Here is a 17,989-nt window from a genome sequence, read left to right as displayed (position 1 = left end):
ATCTTTTGCAGTGGTCCCAGAGGGAACTGCACAGGTTTCTGACTAACAGCTTGCTATCTTTGTGGAAAGCTGGAAGCATTTTTTCAGGAGTCCTTGGATTGTTTCGGTAGTCTCCATGGGCTTCAGTCTTCATCTTCCTTTTCCTCTACCCTCTGCACCTCCTCTGTTGCAGATGGGGTCACCTGCGCTGTTGAATGGGATCCTTCTTCTTTTGTACATGCAGGTTGTGGAGCTCCGTGTTCTACTCCAAGATTTTTGCGGTACCCAAGAACAACCAGGCTGGCCGCAGGGTAGTCCTGTTTCTCAACCTGTCTTTACCTCTGTAACGCTTCAAGATGATCACCACAGCACACATAATGGAGTTGCTGTGCGCAGGGGACTGGATGTGTTCCTAGATTTCAAAGATGCATACGTACATGTCCCCATCTACCAACCGCACCGGAAGTGCCTGCGTTTCATGATTGTCACACCACTTCCATTAAAGGGTGCTGCCATTCTGCCTGAATTCGGCCCCTCGTGTGTTCGCAGATCTCATGAACGCGTTGGCTGGCCTCTTTTGCTTGGAGGACCATCAGCTCTACCCCTATCTGGACGACTGTTTGGTGAGGGCCATCTTGCTCGAGGGGGGTGGGGCACTCCTACCGGTGGCTAGCAGATGTTCGTCATCCGTTGGGGTTTTCCCTCAACCAGCGGAAGATGCAGTTAACTCCTTCCTGGGACCTGATGTTCCTCAGAGTTTGATGGAACACAGCTGTTCAGAGGGTGTTCTCCACGGGCAAAAGGATTCAGTCCCTTCGGAAGACGATGCAGCACTTCTCCATCATGGGGTCTGACATGGATTCACATACTCATGAATATTCCCTGGTAAAAGAAAAAAAGATTCACTTTCGATTGAAAACTGTATTTCTCCTCTAAACCATTAACCCTTTTTCGGGTCATACTGCCCCCATCCAATGACTGTCCTCTCCGTAAGCCCCACCCCTGGTGGACATTTTCAGCTTTTTACTGCACGCTTCAGTGGTGGGAGTCCTCTTAGTGTTGAGGACGGCAACCTCTCCTCCCCAGAAGTCTCCAAAGAGGGATAAGGGTAAAACTCCTATGGACCATAAGAAAAGTACAGAACCACTGCTGCCCCGGTGAGACCAGTACAGATTTATACGAGCTCCAATGAGGGTGACGACAATCTGCCCGAAGACTAGTATTCGTACCACGAAGGGGGTCGGGGGCCTGTGTCTGTAGGTGGGTCACCAGAAGGCGAGCCTGGTCCTCCACATCGCCAGAAGAGGTGCACCAGTCCGGATCCTCCGCCTCTCATTCCTTCCACGCCTCAGCCCTGGGACAGATCTTAGGACATTCTGACCATGCTTCACGTGCTTGTTTCAGAAATTCAACAGCGACTGCCGCCCACACTGTGCCTTGCTCTGTCTGGGAGTCTCTTGGTCTGCTTGTATATAAAATATACCCTTTATTTTTACCATAACTTGTGTGCCAGTGTTTCATTGGACGATATGTATAATACGATTTCTTTGTACTGATTCTACAGCCCTCTCTCCCTCCTAAAATGAGCCTGGCTTCTTTATCTAACTACCATGAACTCGGGTGGCACAGCCTTATGCTAAGAGTGGAGTCTTGTACTGTCTCAGTTGAATGGTTTTACTGAGCCCTTAGTTGGACTTCAGAAAGCTGTCCTAACAGGATGCAAGTGCAGAAGGACAAGACCAGGCCTGACAAGGACTCACTGAAACTCCAAAAGGGCTCTAAATGTGGCTCCTATTTCAAAACGCTTCCAGGCATGTGTGAGTCTAGCACTGGGGCAGACAAACCCCAAAAGCCTTCACACATCCCACCCCTCTCCCCATCACCCTGAAGTTCTGACCCTGCTCCAGGTTCCGTGGTCTGGATACTTCACTTGAAGTTAGTCAATATCAGCTCCCGCACTCAGGACTTCTACGCTAAAGTAGATTGGTTCGGGCTCATCAAAAATACTCTTCAGTTTAGCCGGCATCTGCTTATTGACTGAACACAATGACTTTGACAGAAGGGGGCAGCTGAGAGAAGTTGGCTTAGGCAGCAGTGCTGGGGCCGGATCAGCCAGTAGGATTCACTTGAAAGTCATGCAACTTCTACCTGAAAAGTGCCTCAGTTGGAGCAGAAGAGAATGCAGTGACCTGCCCAGCATCCCTCCCTCTGCACTAAAGGTAGGTGTGAATTATTCTGAGTGAAGTCGCCAGTTCTTCTTAAAAAGGGGGTCAAGTAGGATGCTATCTCCGCCACTCAGTTCCACATGCCTAGGAATGGGTTTAGAGTTGGGGGTAGCAGAGAATCTTATAACTGCATATTCTGAAATTCTGCAATCTTCCTGCTCTTCTCATTACTGCCCATGCGGTGTAAGTAGCACCTAAAAAAACACTTTTCAGAAAGGTATATTTGTACCCTCTCCTTCCTACTCTATCCCGCTCGCCCGCAACGGCTACTTTACACTCAGCTGCTGCATCAGCCACCACAAAACCTCTCTGAGGTCTTGGCCCACAAAACCCTGGTGGGAGGCAGAGACTCACTGCATCTGCAAGAATGGTGGGGTATTACTTCAGATGCATGGGCATTGGAAACAGTAGCCCAGGGTTACTGCCTTCTAAAAAAAAAAAAAAAAAAACTCTGGATCATCCACTGGGGAGCAGTTCCAGATCTGCTCCTTGTGCAGTAAATGTTGACCCTGCTGGTTAAAGGTGCTGTAGGACCAGTACCTGTAGCGGAGAGTGACAAGGGATGGTGCTTCCCTTACGTCCTAATTCACAAGGACGGAGGATTGATACCCATCTTGGACATAGGAGACTTGAACAAGTTCCTCAGGAAGGACAAGTTCAAGATGGTTACCCTCTCTCAGATCCTTCATGCCCATCAGCTTCAGGACTGGATGGTATCATTGGACCTTCAGGATGCTTACTTTCATGTGCCAATCCATCACAAGCACACAAGGTTCCTGAGGTTCGCCGCTGACGGTTCTCATCAGTTTCTAGTTCTGCCTTTTGGGCTGACCTCCGCCCCAAGGGTTTTCACCAAGTTGATGGCAGTTGTGCAAGCGAGTCTCGGGAGAGGGGGGGTGGGGTTCACGTCTACCTCTACCTGGACGATTGGCTGATCAGGGCTCAGTCACCCTATTAGGCACTGGAACATCTCAGCGTAACCTTCCACTCTTTCCACAGACTGGGCTTCTCCCTCAATTACAAGAAATCCCATATTATACCATCTCGAAGGCTCCAATTCATTGAAGCAATCCTGGATGCATCCTTTGGGTAAGCCTTGCCACCCGAGGTGAGGGCTCAACACATTCTGCAGATGGTCACCAACTTCCAGAGTGCACAGTGTCTCCCGACCTTTTCTGGTGCCAGACGCTCTCCTTAGAATGAGATCCCTCCACTGGGCTCTCAGGACTCAATGGTTCGAATTCTCAGGCAGTGTGTCAGACCTTCTTCAAGTTCCAAGCAGAGTCAAAAAGGATCTTATGTGGTGGGCCTGCAAGGAAAACGTTCTGAAGGGAGAACCCTCTTGGCAACCAAGGCCGGAGGTAACCGTAGTTACCGACGCCTCTCTCACAGGGTGGGGAGCACATGCCAACGAGCTGACAATCAGCAGTCGTTGGTCTCCATCGGAGCTGAGGGCAATCGGACTAACGCTGAATGCCTTTCTGCCCCCTGTAAGCGGAAAGACTGTCCTGATGATGATGTACAACACAGTGGCCATGTACTACTACCTCAACAAGAGGGGAGATGTAGGGTCACTACCTTGTGCAGAGAAGCAATGCAGCTCTGGTTCTAGGCAATTTACAAGGGAATCTCCCTATCAGCAGTTCACCTAGCCGGAGAGGAGATCATGCCAGCTCAGGAAGTCCTTCAGGAGATCCTTGCCCCTTTGGGGGACCCCTCAAGTGTATCTTTTCGCATGCAGTGTCAACCAGAAATGCGAACTGGACTGCTCCAGGGAATTTCCACGTTTGTAGTGAACTTGGAGTTTCCACTCCTGCACGCGTTTCCTGCAGTCCCCGTCATTCCTCTTGTGAGCAGGAGGTTAAGAAAGTTTGGGGAAACCATGATCCTAATGGCTCCGGATTGGGCCAGGAGGACATATTCATCTGCCCTCCAATATTTCTTCTGCAAAGGGAGGATCTTCTCACGCGGGAGAAAGGTTGGATTCTTTATCCAGAGGTCAAGACACTCAACCTTCATGCATGGTTACATCGAGGACCATACATCACACATGCTAGGCTGTTGAAGATGATAAAAAGGTACATGGTCCGAGGCAGTGTTGACCCAACAGCCTGACACCGCCGTAGATTTTTTTTTTGATGTATCAGAAGGGGCGAGGGGCATGAGGGCTCCCGAATATGAGCTGCTGATGTCTAAGGTTGGGAAGGAGGTGATCCAGACGAGATTGGGAGGAGGAGGTTGGGGAATCAATGAGAGATGGGCTGTGGATCAGGGTACAGGTATACCACAAAAAAGTATCGAGGAACGTGAGATTGCAACAGATTCAGTTATATGTCACCCACAGAGCATACATGACCCCTAAGAAGATAGCCAAGTTTAAAAACGCTGGAACACAGACATGTCAGAAATGCCTGGAGTTGAACGCAAGAATGGTACATATGTTCTGGGCATGCCCCGAAATAAGGAGCTTCTCGAGGGGGGTGGCTCACCTCATGGCAAGAAAAGAGAGAAACTTGGATGTGAACTCCCCTTGGGCATGCATGCATGCATGTTGGGGGGGCGGGGTTCCCCAGGCCGCGTAAACTCAAACATGTGAGCAAACTCAAAGACCTGGCATACATACTTGCTAAACGTAGGATAGCAATGGGTTGGAAAGCAAGCAGGAGACTGAAAGCAGAAGCCTGGTAGCACGATCTTCAAAAATGGGCGAATGCCGAAACTACAGTGTGGAATGGAGCAGCGGATGGGGAGGAAGAAGTGGACACGTTGACTGCCTGGAAACAAATAGTAGCGCCACTGTCTGGGTCCGACTGGGTAAGCCCGGAGGAAAACAGCCCTTCAGGTGGAGAGGATGGGGGATGCCCACAGAAAGGTGTTGAGGGAGGAGGAGGGGGGGTCAGGGGGGTGATAAATACAACATGAAACTGTATGAGAATTGACATGCATATTTGCTGTTATTGTATGGTGACCATGTTGGAATTAATAAAAAAAAAATTAAAAAAGGAAACTTCACGGATGATTTCTGAGAGGTTGCGAGATTGGGACCTCCCAGATGACGTAATGGATATTTTGCTTTTGGGCAGAAGGCCAGCAACAAAATCCTTGTACTGATGCCGTTGGAACAAGTTCTGAGCTGGTGCAGGGACAAGAATGTGGACCCTTTTTTATGCGCAGTACACCTATGGTGTTATCGTTCTGGCTACATCTGGCTAATTTGGGGCTCCAGGTTGGCACAATAAAAGGATATCTGGCAGCGCTGTTCATTTTTTTAAAGCGCTCATCTGCTGAGGTATCTTTCTTCAAAATGTTACATGTGATACAATTTCTGAAGGGACTGACGAATGTGTTCCCTCTGATCCCTTTTCAGGTTCCAGTTTGGGACCTTAATCTGGTTCTAAAATTTCTCATGTGTGCTCCCTTTGAACCAATTGATTCTTGTCCTTAAGGTTGTTAACCTTCAAAACCATTCTTTTAGTTGCTCTTACATCAGCCTGTAGGGTGAGTGAACTTCAAGCCTTGTCTTGCAAGCCTCCTTATGCAATTTTCTTCAAGGACAGAGTGGGCCTTAAAGTTAAACCCACATTTTTGCCCAAAATTGTGTCGAATTTTTATCTAACACAGAAAGTTGTATTACCTTCTTTTTATCCACCTCCTCACCCTGGAAAGGAGGAGGAGAGATTGCACAGGCTTGACCCAAGGCAATCACTTCGTTTTTATATTTCTAGAAGGTTGAAATTGCGACAGGATGATCAACTGTTCGTTGGTTATACGGGCATAAATTGCATTTCTGGGTGCTATAGACTAGCTGGAAAAGATCCTCCTCAGTGTCTGAGAGCTAATTCGACCAGGGCCATGGTTACATCCTCTGCTTTACAGATGGGAGTCCCAATTCAAGATGTTTGTGAGGCGGCCACATGGTCCTCCATTCATACTTTTACAAAGCATTATTGTCTGGACTCTTCCTCCTCAGGCCAGGAAGGCGGGTCTGGGAAGGCAGTGTTACATTCTGTTCACACAACTCCATAAGAAACTCCTAAATTCTTACTCCATCCTCCAAAACATAACGCTGCTTTAGGAGTCTATCAAAAAATGAGGAAAACGTGGGAGGACACAATCCATTCGAAGAACAAGTTATTTACCCATGGCAACGTTCTTTCGATTGGATGTTTTTCCTGTGTATTCCTCATCGCCCCTCCCAACCTACCCCGCAGTTATAGTTCCGTATTGTTACACTACGTTCTTTCAAGGCAGTATACTGTATTAGGCAAAGTAACACCATAAAGTATGGAGGGAACGCATCAAAGCGGAACTGAAGCTAATGGTCGCTGCACGTGCTATTCCTACCAGTGGTGACGTTGCAGTGGAGGCCCTTGAGGGACATGGAGTGCACCGGCATCGATGCGCAGCAACCCCTGCTGAAATATATTTCCAAAGCTGAATATGGATATATCAAAAGATGAGGAATAAGTGGGAGGAACATCCAATCGAAAGAATGTTTCCATTGGTAAGTAACTTGTTTGTCTTATGAATTACTTTGCATCCTCCCCCTACTTCCCTTTATAGCGGCTTTCCTGATGAGACAGGGTATGTACAAAGAGTCACCAGGAACAGGAGGGTTAACCGAAGCAAGTGGAGTCATACATATTGTGCTTGTCGTGGATTTGGCGGCAGTGGGCTTGAGACGGGTAGATAAAGTAAGGTTTACACTGAATGTATTGACGTTTACTTTTATAAATAATCTGCATACAAACTACAGATCTAATAATGAATATTGGATTACGTATATAGGTTTTTATATCATTGTGTTCCTTTGTAGGGAAATTCAAAGAGGAGGAAAATGAGGACTAAGAAAAGCAAAATGACCAGATCTATAAAATTGGAAGAGGAGGCAAAACTTGAATCTACACCACCTTCCTCAGAAAAATCTGACATGGACGAGGGTGAACAAAAGGTGAGCATTTGTTAATAGTTTAAGCTGGGCAATTTATTTTTTTATAAGCTTGTTACAAAGTTTCATTTAATTCGGTGTGCATCGTAATGGCATTTTCCTTTAGTGGAAAATCATAGTTATTGTGGATCTCAAGTGTTTCACAGTTGACTAAAAATCTGTGTAACGGTTAGTCTATCGTTGTGGGTGATTGACGTGTTTCGTAGTTAGGTCGTTTCTTATACAAGTCTGTGAGGGGTGGTTTTGAGTCTTTTATCCGTTTTGTGTTGACTATAACCATGCCTCAGTTTTATTACTACACATTTTTGGTTTCTTTTTGAAATGTGGCCAGAAAAGGGTAGATTTTGAAGTGTTCAATACCTTAGTGGTAGTTGTGCTACTTCATGATGTCACTGATGTAATAATTTATTTTCAATGGTGATGGTTGTTACCATAGTCATGGTTTTTATATTGTATTGTAATTGTGGTTCAGGGTGTGGGCCTAGTTTGTTTTTCTTTGCATATTGATTTTCCAGCATGGTGCGCCTTCCCATACTATCCTCCTAAGCCTTATCTTTTTAATTTGGCTTTTAGGTGCTACCGTAGCACCACAAATAAAGCAAAAACTATTGGCATAGGTGTCCAGACAGGACGGAGATGGGATGCGAGTTGGGACACAAAGCTTGTGTATGCTGTTTGGCTTTTTACCCATTGTTATGAATTGACCTACCCAGCTTTGCGGACTGATGAATAAAGGGGCTCGGGTGGCTGGATGCTACAGTCAGGGGATGATCACTCCACTAGGACAGCTAAATACTAAAAGCCCTACATCTGCCCAAGCCCCTGGAGAAATCCTGCTTTCATATTTGTCTGCGGGTTTTCCCTGTGGTACAGTCCCCAGTCTGACTGCTGTGGGATTCAAACATTGTATCTCCGGATCTGCCTGATTTCCCTTTTAAGTGTTGAAAAACATTCCCTGATGATCCAAACGAATCTTAAACAATGTTGATATGCACGGTAGCAGTATCTGCTGTTGGGGAAACATTTTCCTCTAAAGGGCACAAATAAATTTGTTCTACACTGGTGGTGCAGGTCTGTTTGGAAAGGGTTGTAGGCTCTCTCTCAAGTGAGGTGGGGGGACATATTACTCTGCAGTGCTGTGAATTCCACGTTTGGTGATGTATACCCCTTGCCCTTGAAATAGAATGGCTCCCCATAAAATTCAAGGGTTAGAAAATCTTTTTAAAAACCAAAAGGGCTTTATTTTACAATTTGTCTGCTTAACTTGCCTGTGACCAATTCTTGCCTTCTGGCCAGGTAGTACCATTATGGCATTGTCTACCCCAAAACTGCTGTCTTTGCCAGTATTTCTATTTAATAAATGTTTTAAAATTTCTAAAATACATTTCTTCTTTTCATGAAATGATTAATACAGGTTTCTGATGGATTGTGTCCTCCCACAGATTCGTCATCTTTCATATACCGGTATCCTGCTTGCAGATTCAGAAACCTTTTGACAGCAGAGGGCGCTCTGTGTCCTCGAGTCGAGGGCCCTCTGCCGCTCCCATCCCTGCACTCGGCTTTGACATTGGTATGAATAGCACGCAACGCACCCGTTGCCTTAGTTATATTTTTTCGCATGCACAGCACACTTCGAACGGTTTGGTCGCCTCCACGATTTTTCAATTGCCTAGCTTGCAGTTTGAGTAGGTCTAATCTTATAACAGGGTTCACAAGGTATGCAGTCTGTGCCTCGATGTCGATCACAGATCTGCACAGGATATGCCTCTGGTACCTTGCGGTGGATCACATGGTCAACAATTGCGGGCCATGCCAATCCATGGCCAGCCATGCCTTGAAGGAGGAGAAGACAAAACTCACTGTAGGTTGAGCGGTGTCCAAATCTCCTTTGTCCACTCCCTTGAAGAGGAGATTGTTTGAAGAAAAATGTTTGAGGTACAGATCTACTCTGAGTTCGTAAATGCGCTCGAAGCACATCAGGAGCGATTCACAGCACTCTTCGTCCTCGTCATGATGAAAATCGAAAAAGCGGGCCATTGCTTGTCATCTTCGCCAGACTCCTCAACCAACAGAAAAAGGTATACTTCCCCAGTAAATCTGCCTCTAAAGCAGATTGGGAGGAGTTTGGTAATGAAATGATGGAAGTGTCTCGAAGGTGGCCTTGCCCAGGCCTTCACAAGAACCAAAGAAAACTTCTGACCCCATTGTGCCTCAAAGCTGACAGGGAATCGCCTAAGACTACTTCTCGCGCCTTCGAGCCTGGGTAGTGTGTCAGAGAAGGATCCTCCACAGGAAAAGTAGAAGCCACTGCCGCCGCATTCGACTCCGTCAAAGGTTTTGACTTCAAAACCATTGACCACATACTCTGACCCATCAAAGGCTTTTCAGCCTTTATCTAAAAAAGACTTTGTCCATGGAATCCACTTTTGAGGAGGAAGAGGATGACAATGCTTTCTTTGGGTTAAAATATGGCACTCCTAATGTACCCGAGGAACCTATCTCAGAGGACTCTAGGTAAAAAGACTTGGATGAGTATTTAAAAGATGCTAGTGGTCTTGATACCTCACTAGAGGTAGAATTTGCTACTTCAGACTCAGTTGGCCACATTAATTGTAATTGTTTATGTATACAGCGCTTATACACAGGTGGAGTGCTTCAAGATGGTAGGGAACAAGGGAGTACAGTAATCATTCTTAGGCCTTGATGTTTCTGAATGATCTAGTTGATCTTGTGATCTAATGGTCTTAGTGGCTCTTACAGGTCTGTCATGAGTAAAGTGACAGATTATTTTGGTTGGGGTCGTCCTGCCAAGGACATGGAGCAGGATGATCTAACAGACATCCTGGACAAGGGACCCACCCTCCCAAGGAGCCTGTTTTGCCATTCCACTCTGCTTTGAGGAACAACATTCTGGAAAACTGGCGGAAACAAGAAACCACGCTAGCTGTCAGTAAGGATCTGCTTAGAAAATATAGACCATCTATTGATCCAGAATTCCTCTCTCAACATCCTACTCCAGAGAATTTAGTAGTGCAAGCTGCTAAAACAACTTCAAAGGCAGCTGCCTACCCTACAATACATCACAATAGGGATAACAAAAAGTTTGATGTTTCGGGTAAGAGACTTAGTTTAGCTGGAAGTGTGGCATTGAAGACCATTAATGCCTCTTGTGCATTGCAAAATACACCTTCACCTTGTGGGGTATCATAGCCAAGCAGTTGAGCATATCCCTGAAGGGGAAATGAGAGAGGGATTCCTGAATATTATCCAGGATGGCAAGGATGCAGCGTGTGAATCCTTACAATTAGGTTTGGACGCATCAGATTGTGTGGGTCGTTCCATGGCAGCTAGCACAGTCACAAAAATGTTTGTGTGGGTGCGTAAGTGGGGATTTGCCCCAGATGTGCAGTATAGGCTGTTAAACATGCCATTTGATGGATCCCACTTTTTGGCACTTGATGAGGCTTGAGAAATTGCAAGCCTCCAAGGTGTCTGCTAAATCTTTAGGAGCAATAATCTGACAACCTCAGCAAAGCCAGACAACTTGTAGAAGGGTGTTACTTTCAATATTACTCTTCAGTCGGTAGGGCCAGGGGCCATTTTGCCCAGAGAGGACAAAGAAGATTCCCTCGTAGACTATGAGGTTGCAGAGATGGAAGGATTCAAGCAATCTCCACATCGTTACCTTCTATTACTCACACATCTGTAGTGGGGGCAGATTGACTCAGCATCTTGAAGAATTGCAAAGTATTACTTCAGATGATTAGGCATTTCAAACAGTAGCCCAGGGATATTGCCTTCTATTTTTGAAAAGGCCTCCAGATTGCCCCCTGAGCAAACAATCTCTTCAGGGACCAGACCGGCTCCTTCTGCAGGAGATTCTTTCCCTACTGGAGAATGGTGCCTGTAACGGAGCAATACAAAAGCTGGTACTCTAACTATTTTCTGGTTCCCAAGAAAGATGTAGGACTCCAACCCATCTTGGACCAGAGAAGTTCTTGAGGAAGGACAGATTCAAGATGGTCACCCTTTTGCAGATCCTCCAGGCTTTAACTCTAGGATTGGATGGTATCTCTCGATCTTCAAGATGCTTACTTTCATGTTCCTAAACATCCCAAGCACGGGATGTGCCTGAGGTTCGCCATTGGCAGTTCTCCCTTTTTGTTTCTTACACTGCCTTTCGGGCTCACCTTCGCCCTGATGGTCTTCGCCAGGTTGATGGCAGTGGTGTAAGTGAATCTAAGGAGGGGAGGGATCCACATCTTTCCCTACCTAGGCGATTGGCTCATCAGTGCTCGTTCTCCCAAACAGGCTTTGGAACGTCTCGGCAGCACCTGCCACTTGCTCCACAGACTGGGCTTCTACCTCAACTTGAAGAAGTCCCACGTGGCACCTTCTCAAAAGCGGGAATTCTTTGGAGCATTCCTAGACTCAGGAAGTCCTTCTAGTGATCTTTGCCCTTTCGGGAACCGCTCAAGTAGATCTGTTCGTGTCCAGTATCAACAGGACTGGCTGATCTGCTCCAGGGAATTTCCTCAGAGTGGAGCTCAGGGGGGCACGTTTGTGGTGGACTGGGATTTTCCACTCCTGTATGCATTCCCTCCATTCCCCGTCGTTCATCAGATCATCAGGAGGTTCATGAAGTTCGGGAAAGCCATGATTCTGATTGCTTTGGATTGGGCCCGGAGGACGTGGTAGCTGGAACTTCTTGACATGTCCATCTGGCCTCCAATTAGTCTTCCCCAGAGAGCAGATTTGCTTCTCCATCCAGAAGTCAAGACTCTGAACCATCACGCATGGTTCCTGAAAGGGCGAGATGAGATGCAATGACCGGAATTCCCAGATGACGTTATGGAAATGTTGCTTTCTGCTAGAATGCCAGCATCAAAAGCTCTATATTACTGCCATTGGAACACAATTTGCAGGTGGTGTAGAGCTAAAGCGTTCTAGGTGATTTTAGCATAAAAATCACAAACTACATTTTTTAATGTTTGGGCCCCCCAGCCAAACTTCATGTTTCTTATGATTTTCACCCCATTCCAACCCCCTGCCCACCCGGTTTACCGCCTTGTGGGATGTTTTTACCCATGCATCCAAGCCCTAACATAAAACTGTGCAGTACTGGCATGGAAAACATCATGATGGCCAGAACTCCCCAGAGAGTGCACAGGGAAAACATGAATAGGCTGCCACCCATTTTTGCCTATGTTGTGAGCACAGGAGGGCACTGCCTAAAACCACCATTGGGCTACACACACAGTAGCCTGAAACCATTGGGAATGGCAATGCTGATTGCCAAAAGCAACCCAGAACTGTGGGGAATTCATTTTCTTAATGTCAAAAATGGATGCAGTACCGGTGCTCACCACTATCAGAAAGCCGGCGTTTTAAAACCACCAGACTTTTGTGTAAAACTGAAAAAATGAACCGAAACCAGGCCAAGGAAAGACTTGCTAAGAGGTGGATACAGTGTAAAACTATATTCTGAAATGACTTGAAGGCAGTAATTATTTAATGTATATATAAAAAAATAGCTGCATGTAAGTTGGATTTGAATGTAGAAAACTGGGAACCAAAGTGACATTTAGCTGAATTCTGCCTGACAACTACCCCCGACAGGGGTTGAACTGGCTCAACAACTCTTCCAAGGCCTGGCTGCATCCTGCTGGCCCCACCAAAAGGAGATCACATGGCCCTGTTGATTGAAAGGGGAGTGGCACCTGGGGACTACAGGGAACTGAACAATGGGCCTTCTTTGGCTCAGGCAAATGTTATATTGGGGGGGTCGTAAAATGGCTCCCTCTTGGGGGAAACTGGGAGGGGCAGTGCCTCTGCTAGCAAGCTGAGCTTGGGGGAAGTGGATAAACCAGTTATTCCACCATGTGATGTGGGAAGCCACACCCCTTTTTGACCAGGGCATAATTTTAAAAAGATAACTCATAGTGCGGACTGGTCAAAATTATATAAATATCATTATTCCTGGGATTTTTCCGTGCACATTTTAAAAGGTGTTAGGACCCTGTGGGATGTTCTTGGGGATAGTAGCGGAAAAAAGGTTGTTACTCCAAATGTATGCATGTTAAAAATCTGACACTTTATCATCTGAAACCCATATCCCTGGTGCACATTTGTGTAAAATCTGGAAAGGTTTAGAGGTCGTTATCTGGATGAAAAGGGGAGAATTCTATCATCAGTGGACACAACATCGTACAAAGACAGGGATCGGATGGTTTGGTGCTACAGAAAATGTTAACTGGACCTATATGAGAAAAATGGTACATGGATAAATATGTATTTGGATCGGAAATGGATTTGTGTGCAATTTGACAAGGGGAGGTTCCTCTGACCATAAAACCTATAGCATCACTCTGACACTCCATTTCTTCCCCCCAATCAAGGGAGAGAGGAAAGCTTGGCCAATGATAAGTGAAAGGGGAAGGCTTAGCTAGGCCCAGGCACACACCCATTTTCAAAACACATAAAAAGGGCCACTGAAACCCAGGTAGGGATTCACTTTCCACTTTCTTGCGGGACGCTTTGCGGGACGCTTTGTGTATTGCATTATAAAGTGTGATTTGTTGGGATTCTTGAAGACTGTGTGCTCTCCTTCCATTTCTTATATTGCATAGGGGGGAGTGAATTGTCAAAAGAAAAAGTGATCATATTACCTTTTGCTAAAATCATAACAAGTATTTCTGTACTGCAATTTATTCCTCATTGCTTTTCCCTTGAAACCATAAAAGTATTTTCGCTGCCTTATCCATCCTATACCAACTCCTCATTGACTGTAAAGAAGTGTGCTAGTGTTAGGTTACCCATTGTTGATTAACATTATATTCATAAGTGTGATATCAATTATTAATTTCCTATAAAAGTGTGATATATATATATAGTTTAATTTTTCAAATAAACCTTTTAAGTTTGCAAAACAAGCCTACTTCTTGGATCAGTGGGGTCAAGGGGGATTCTAAGAGAGGGGTGTTCTACAAGGGTTCATCATCCAGATTATAACTTGCCATAAAAATACATAAATAAGGGCTTCCCTTGGGCATCCCAGACAAGGCACTGACTTAGTGGGATTGCTTGATTGGAGTCACTTACAGCCTTATCCCACACCCATATATATATTTTTTTAAAAATCTGTTTTTTTTTTTCGTTAAACATTCCTCTCTGAAATGTTTTTGTTAAAATCACTGGATAGCGAGCTAAAGATATTGATCCTTTCTGTTGTAATACTTGCACAGTATTATCTTTCGTGTTACATCAGGCACGCTAGGGGCTGCAGGTGTCTACTGCTAAAGAGAAAGTTGTTCTCAGGATTCATCCCTCTTTTCTTCTGAAGGTGGTGTCGGAATATCACCTGACAAATAAAGAAATGTTTTACCTACTTTTTACCTACCTCCTCACCCTTCCAAGGATAAAGAGAGGTTACATTGTTTAAATCCTAAAACAGTGTTAAGCTTCTATATAAGGAGACTAGCTAACATCAGACAAGTCACATAGGTTAGGGCAGGCTGTGACAGAACAGACTTTGTCGTGGTGGATCCTTCTGTGTATCACAGAATGTTATTACCTAGCTGGTAATTGTTTCAGATAGTTTAAGGGCACATTCTACCAGGGGAGTGGCAACTGTGATGAATCCTGCAGAGTCATCACTAAACCCCAGTATGAAGTCTCCTCCGATGTAGCCAGGGGAAGGCAGGCGCTACCTGATCTTTACCCTGGAGGTGGTAACATAAGGGAGGATCACATGGGAGGCAATGGCTGTCATGGGGAAGTGGTAACTCCATAACGCGGTATTCATCTTCTTTTGAGGATGAGATTCCCATAATACTCAGATAACTAATGGCATGTTGTCAGTGTACATTTCCCTCGCATGTAACTACCCAAAGGACAGGCTATGAAAAGTCTGCTTAACAGAATAAAGTCGGTACATTGGGGTTCAGGAAGTAAATATGACCACCTCGAATTGTTGTAATTCTACCTTAGTTAGAAGTCCTAAACCTAAGGCTAATTTACAAACCTTTTCCCCAGCTTCCCATAAACTTAACAACTTTCAGTTCACAAACCAGTTAAAATTAACTGTATATAAAAAGACCCAAACGACTATGGACTTCAGAAATCATAATTCCTGTAGTACTGGGACGAGGAAGAGTAACTCTGAGTTGATGAAGATTAAGGGTACTATTAAACTTAATGAGCAGCCTAGTTGTAGTGGGAAGCACCTGAGCAGCACATTTAAACTCTGGATTGAGTTATTGGAGGAAGGAGACGCTGACGGAGTAGTAGAGGCAGCAGCTCTGAGTGCGGGACTCGCTATGAAAGCAGAAGACACGCCAGCTGAAACCAATGAAGGGAAAAAGACGTGTGGCAGCGCACAGCTGGAAGCGGGTTTGGGGAAAGCAACGCTGTGTCAGAGTTTAGCTCCTAACTGACTGTGAACCACTCCGGTAAGGAAGTAGAAGCGGAGACCCCACAGGGCAATCAGCGCTCCACCAAAGGACTTTTCTTACTGTGACAGTCATACTGGAGCTGGCAGCAGAGCGCACAGACCCTGGAAGATCTGCTGCTGTGCCAGCGAGTGAATAGGAGACACAAGAGAAGACTGGTAAGTTGGACTGAGATGCCAGATGACCCTGGGGTGCTCCGAATAAGACAATTAGCTGAAATTAATAATTTTGAATATCGAACCAGTACAGTCAGCCAGGGTGCAACTCTCCTTATATGGGGCACCAATTTTGGGATACCTAAAACCCACATTGCCAGAAGCCAAAAGACTACAGAAGAGTAACACAAAGGCAACAAGGGTGCAACTCCCCTTTTATGGGATACCACATTGACAAGAGACTATGAAGAGAAGCTAGCATTGTTCAAACCTCCTCACCTAGGATACTGGTGTGGAGAATTTTGGAACAAGCATTGCCATTAAACACAATTATAGTTGTAAGAGTTTATATCCTGGCAGGCAAGTAAACCAGGAAAAGGACAAAACAGTAGTTCGTCCTGGCAGGCGAGTATACCAGGAAAGAAGATGATGATTTAAAAGGACCATTTGTGTGATAAAACGATGTGGTGGAAAGAACTTTGTCACCTTCTTATCAACTATTGCAATACCAAAGTAGTGGCTGTGCTATCCTGACTAGTGTTTTCCTTGTAGACTAAGTGATGTTCTAATAATTACATGGCATTTTGAAGAGAACAATTACCTTGGTTTATGAACTTATGTTTTGAGGAAGAGACATTTACTTTACCAAGTGGGAGACTGCTGAGAACAGTTGTTTTGATGTGTGACCAACATCTGTGAAAAAGACATTTGCTTTGCTAAGTGTAAGGACACAGTGAATGGAAAATACTTTGTGTTGCACTGAATCGCACTTTATTGCATCAGAACTTTGCTCAGGGTATTCCTGAATTGATCCAGGTGAAGGGAGTTGCAGTGTAAATTGGTATGTTATTTTGTTTAACTGAAGGCAGCCAAACATTTCTTGTATCATGTTGTATTAGTGTGAGGGTCAGAGACTTTTTGGACACTAGGTCATTTTTCTTTAGTTTAATTTTTTTGCTAGGCAGGGACATACTTGTTGGTTTAGGGAAAGATAGGTGCTTATCTCACCAATTTTTATTTAATAAAATGGCAACTTTTGAGAAATCTATACATTTGTGTCTGGCTCGCATTTCTGACCCCTCACAAAACCACTTCAGCTCTACAAGCAGGTGTACCGGTGCAGGATACTTCAAAAACCGCAATCTGGTCTTCGTTACACACATTCTCCAAGCATTACTGCCTACATTCCTTGTTGGGACAGGATGCTAGATTTGGGAAAGCTGTTCTTCACAGCGTAAACCAATGACAAAATTAATTAGTCGGACATCCATTTACAAACTGCTATGGGAGTCTATCAAAGATGAGGAATCCGTGGGAGGACACAATCCATTGGAAGAACAAATTACCCCTGGTATTGTTCTTTCTACTGGATGTTCCTCCCGCGGATTCCTCATTGCCCTCGCAATCTGACCCTCTAACTGTAGGTGAATTTTGCTGTATTACTTCTTCCTCTCTTTCAATGCCTAGGACTTTTTTGAATCCTCAGGGCGGCTGTCCAACAAGAGGGGGGGAAAACCTGATCTGAAGCAACAGGCGTGGTACGTGCTATTTATACCAATGTTGATGTCCTGGCCAAGCGGGCGCGGTTGAGGTGGAAGCCGGTGAGGGACCTCTATTCAGCGATTGCCACCCTTTGTTGTCGAAAGGTTTCCGAAGCTGCAAGCAGGATATCGGTATATCAAAGATGAGAAATCCGTGGGAAGATCAGTAGAAAGATCAGTACCTGGGGTGAGTAATTTGTTCTTCTCCAGCATTGGATCTTTCATAGATTCACATGTTAGAATATTCCACGTTGTCAGGCTGGGAATCCTCTGTAACATTAAAAGCAGTTTACATTTAAATTAAAAAATTGCTTTCACTTTGGTGCTCTTCTAGTGTCATTTTACGTCCTATTGCCCCACAGTCAATATTATTTACCACACGTTTGGTGTTGGAAGTCCTCAAATAGTTCTCTACAACTTTCGGCGATTTAGAAGAGAACTTCATTTTTCAAAGTTTTTTTTCTTAACTTTGAGAAATTTCGCGTTTTGGCTCTTCCATCCAGGCCCCGTTGGGGTGTCCTTTGACAATCACAATGACTACCTTTACCCGAGCAACGACCATTTCACCTTCTCTCACAAGACACTCCGGTACTATCACAGAAGGTTGGTGGCTTGGTTGGACGAAGGTGCTGTCGTCTCGACCTCTGTCTGAAGTCATGCCTCTAAGCTGCCGGAGCAGACCCCTGGAACA

General features: G+C 45.2%; 1 protein-coding gene across 1 annotated transcript in view; it reads left to right on the top strand.

Moving 5' to 3' along the window:
- Positions 1-17,989, top strand: part of CHD1 (chromodomain helicase DNA binding protein 1) — a 2,212,767-nt gene that overhangs the window by 1,804,074 nt on the left and 390,704 nt on the right. Inside the window, exon 30 of the mRNA XM_069625454.1 lies at positions 7,021-7,155. Within this exon, the coding sequence (XP_069481555.1) occupies positions 7,021-7,155 (135 nt within the window). The remainder of the gene's footprint in view (positions 1-7,020; positions 7,156-17,989) is intronic.

The sequence above is a fragment of the Ambystoma mexicanum genome, chromosome 6p, assembly GCF_040938575.1.
Source record: "Ambystoma mexicanum isolate Mex_15411 chromosome 6p, UKY_AmexF1_1, whole genome shotgun sequence".
NCBI lineage: Eukaryota > Metazoa > Chordata > Amphibia > Caudata > Ambystomatidae > Ambystoma > Ambystoma mexicanum.
Note: the sequence above shows the minus strand (reverse complement) of the source record. Positions and strands in the feature narration are given on the sequence as shown.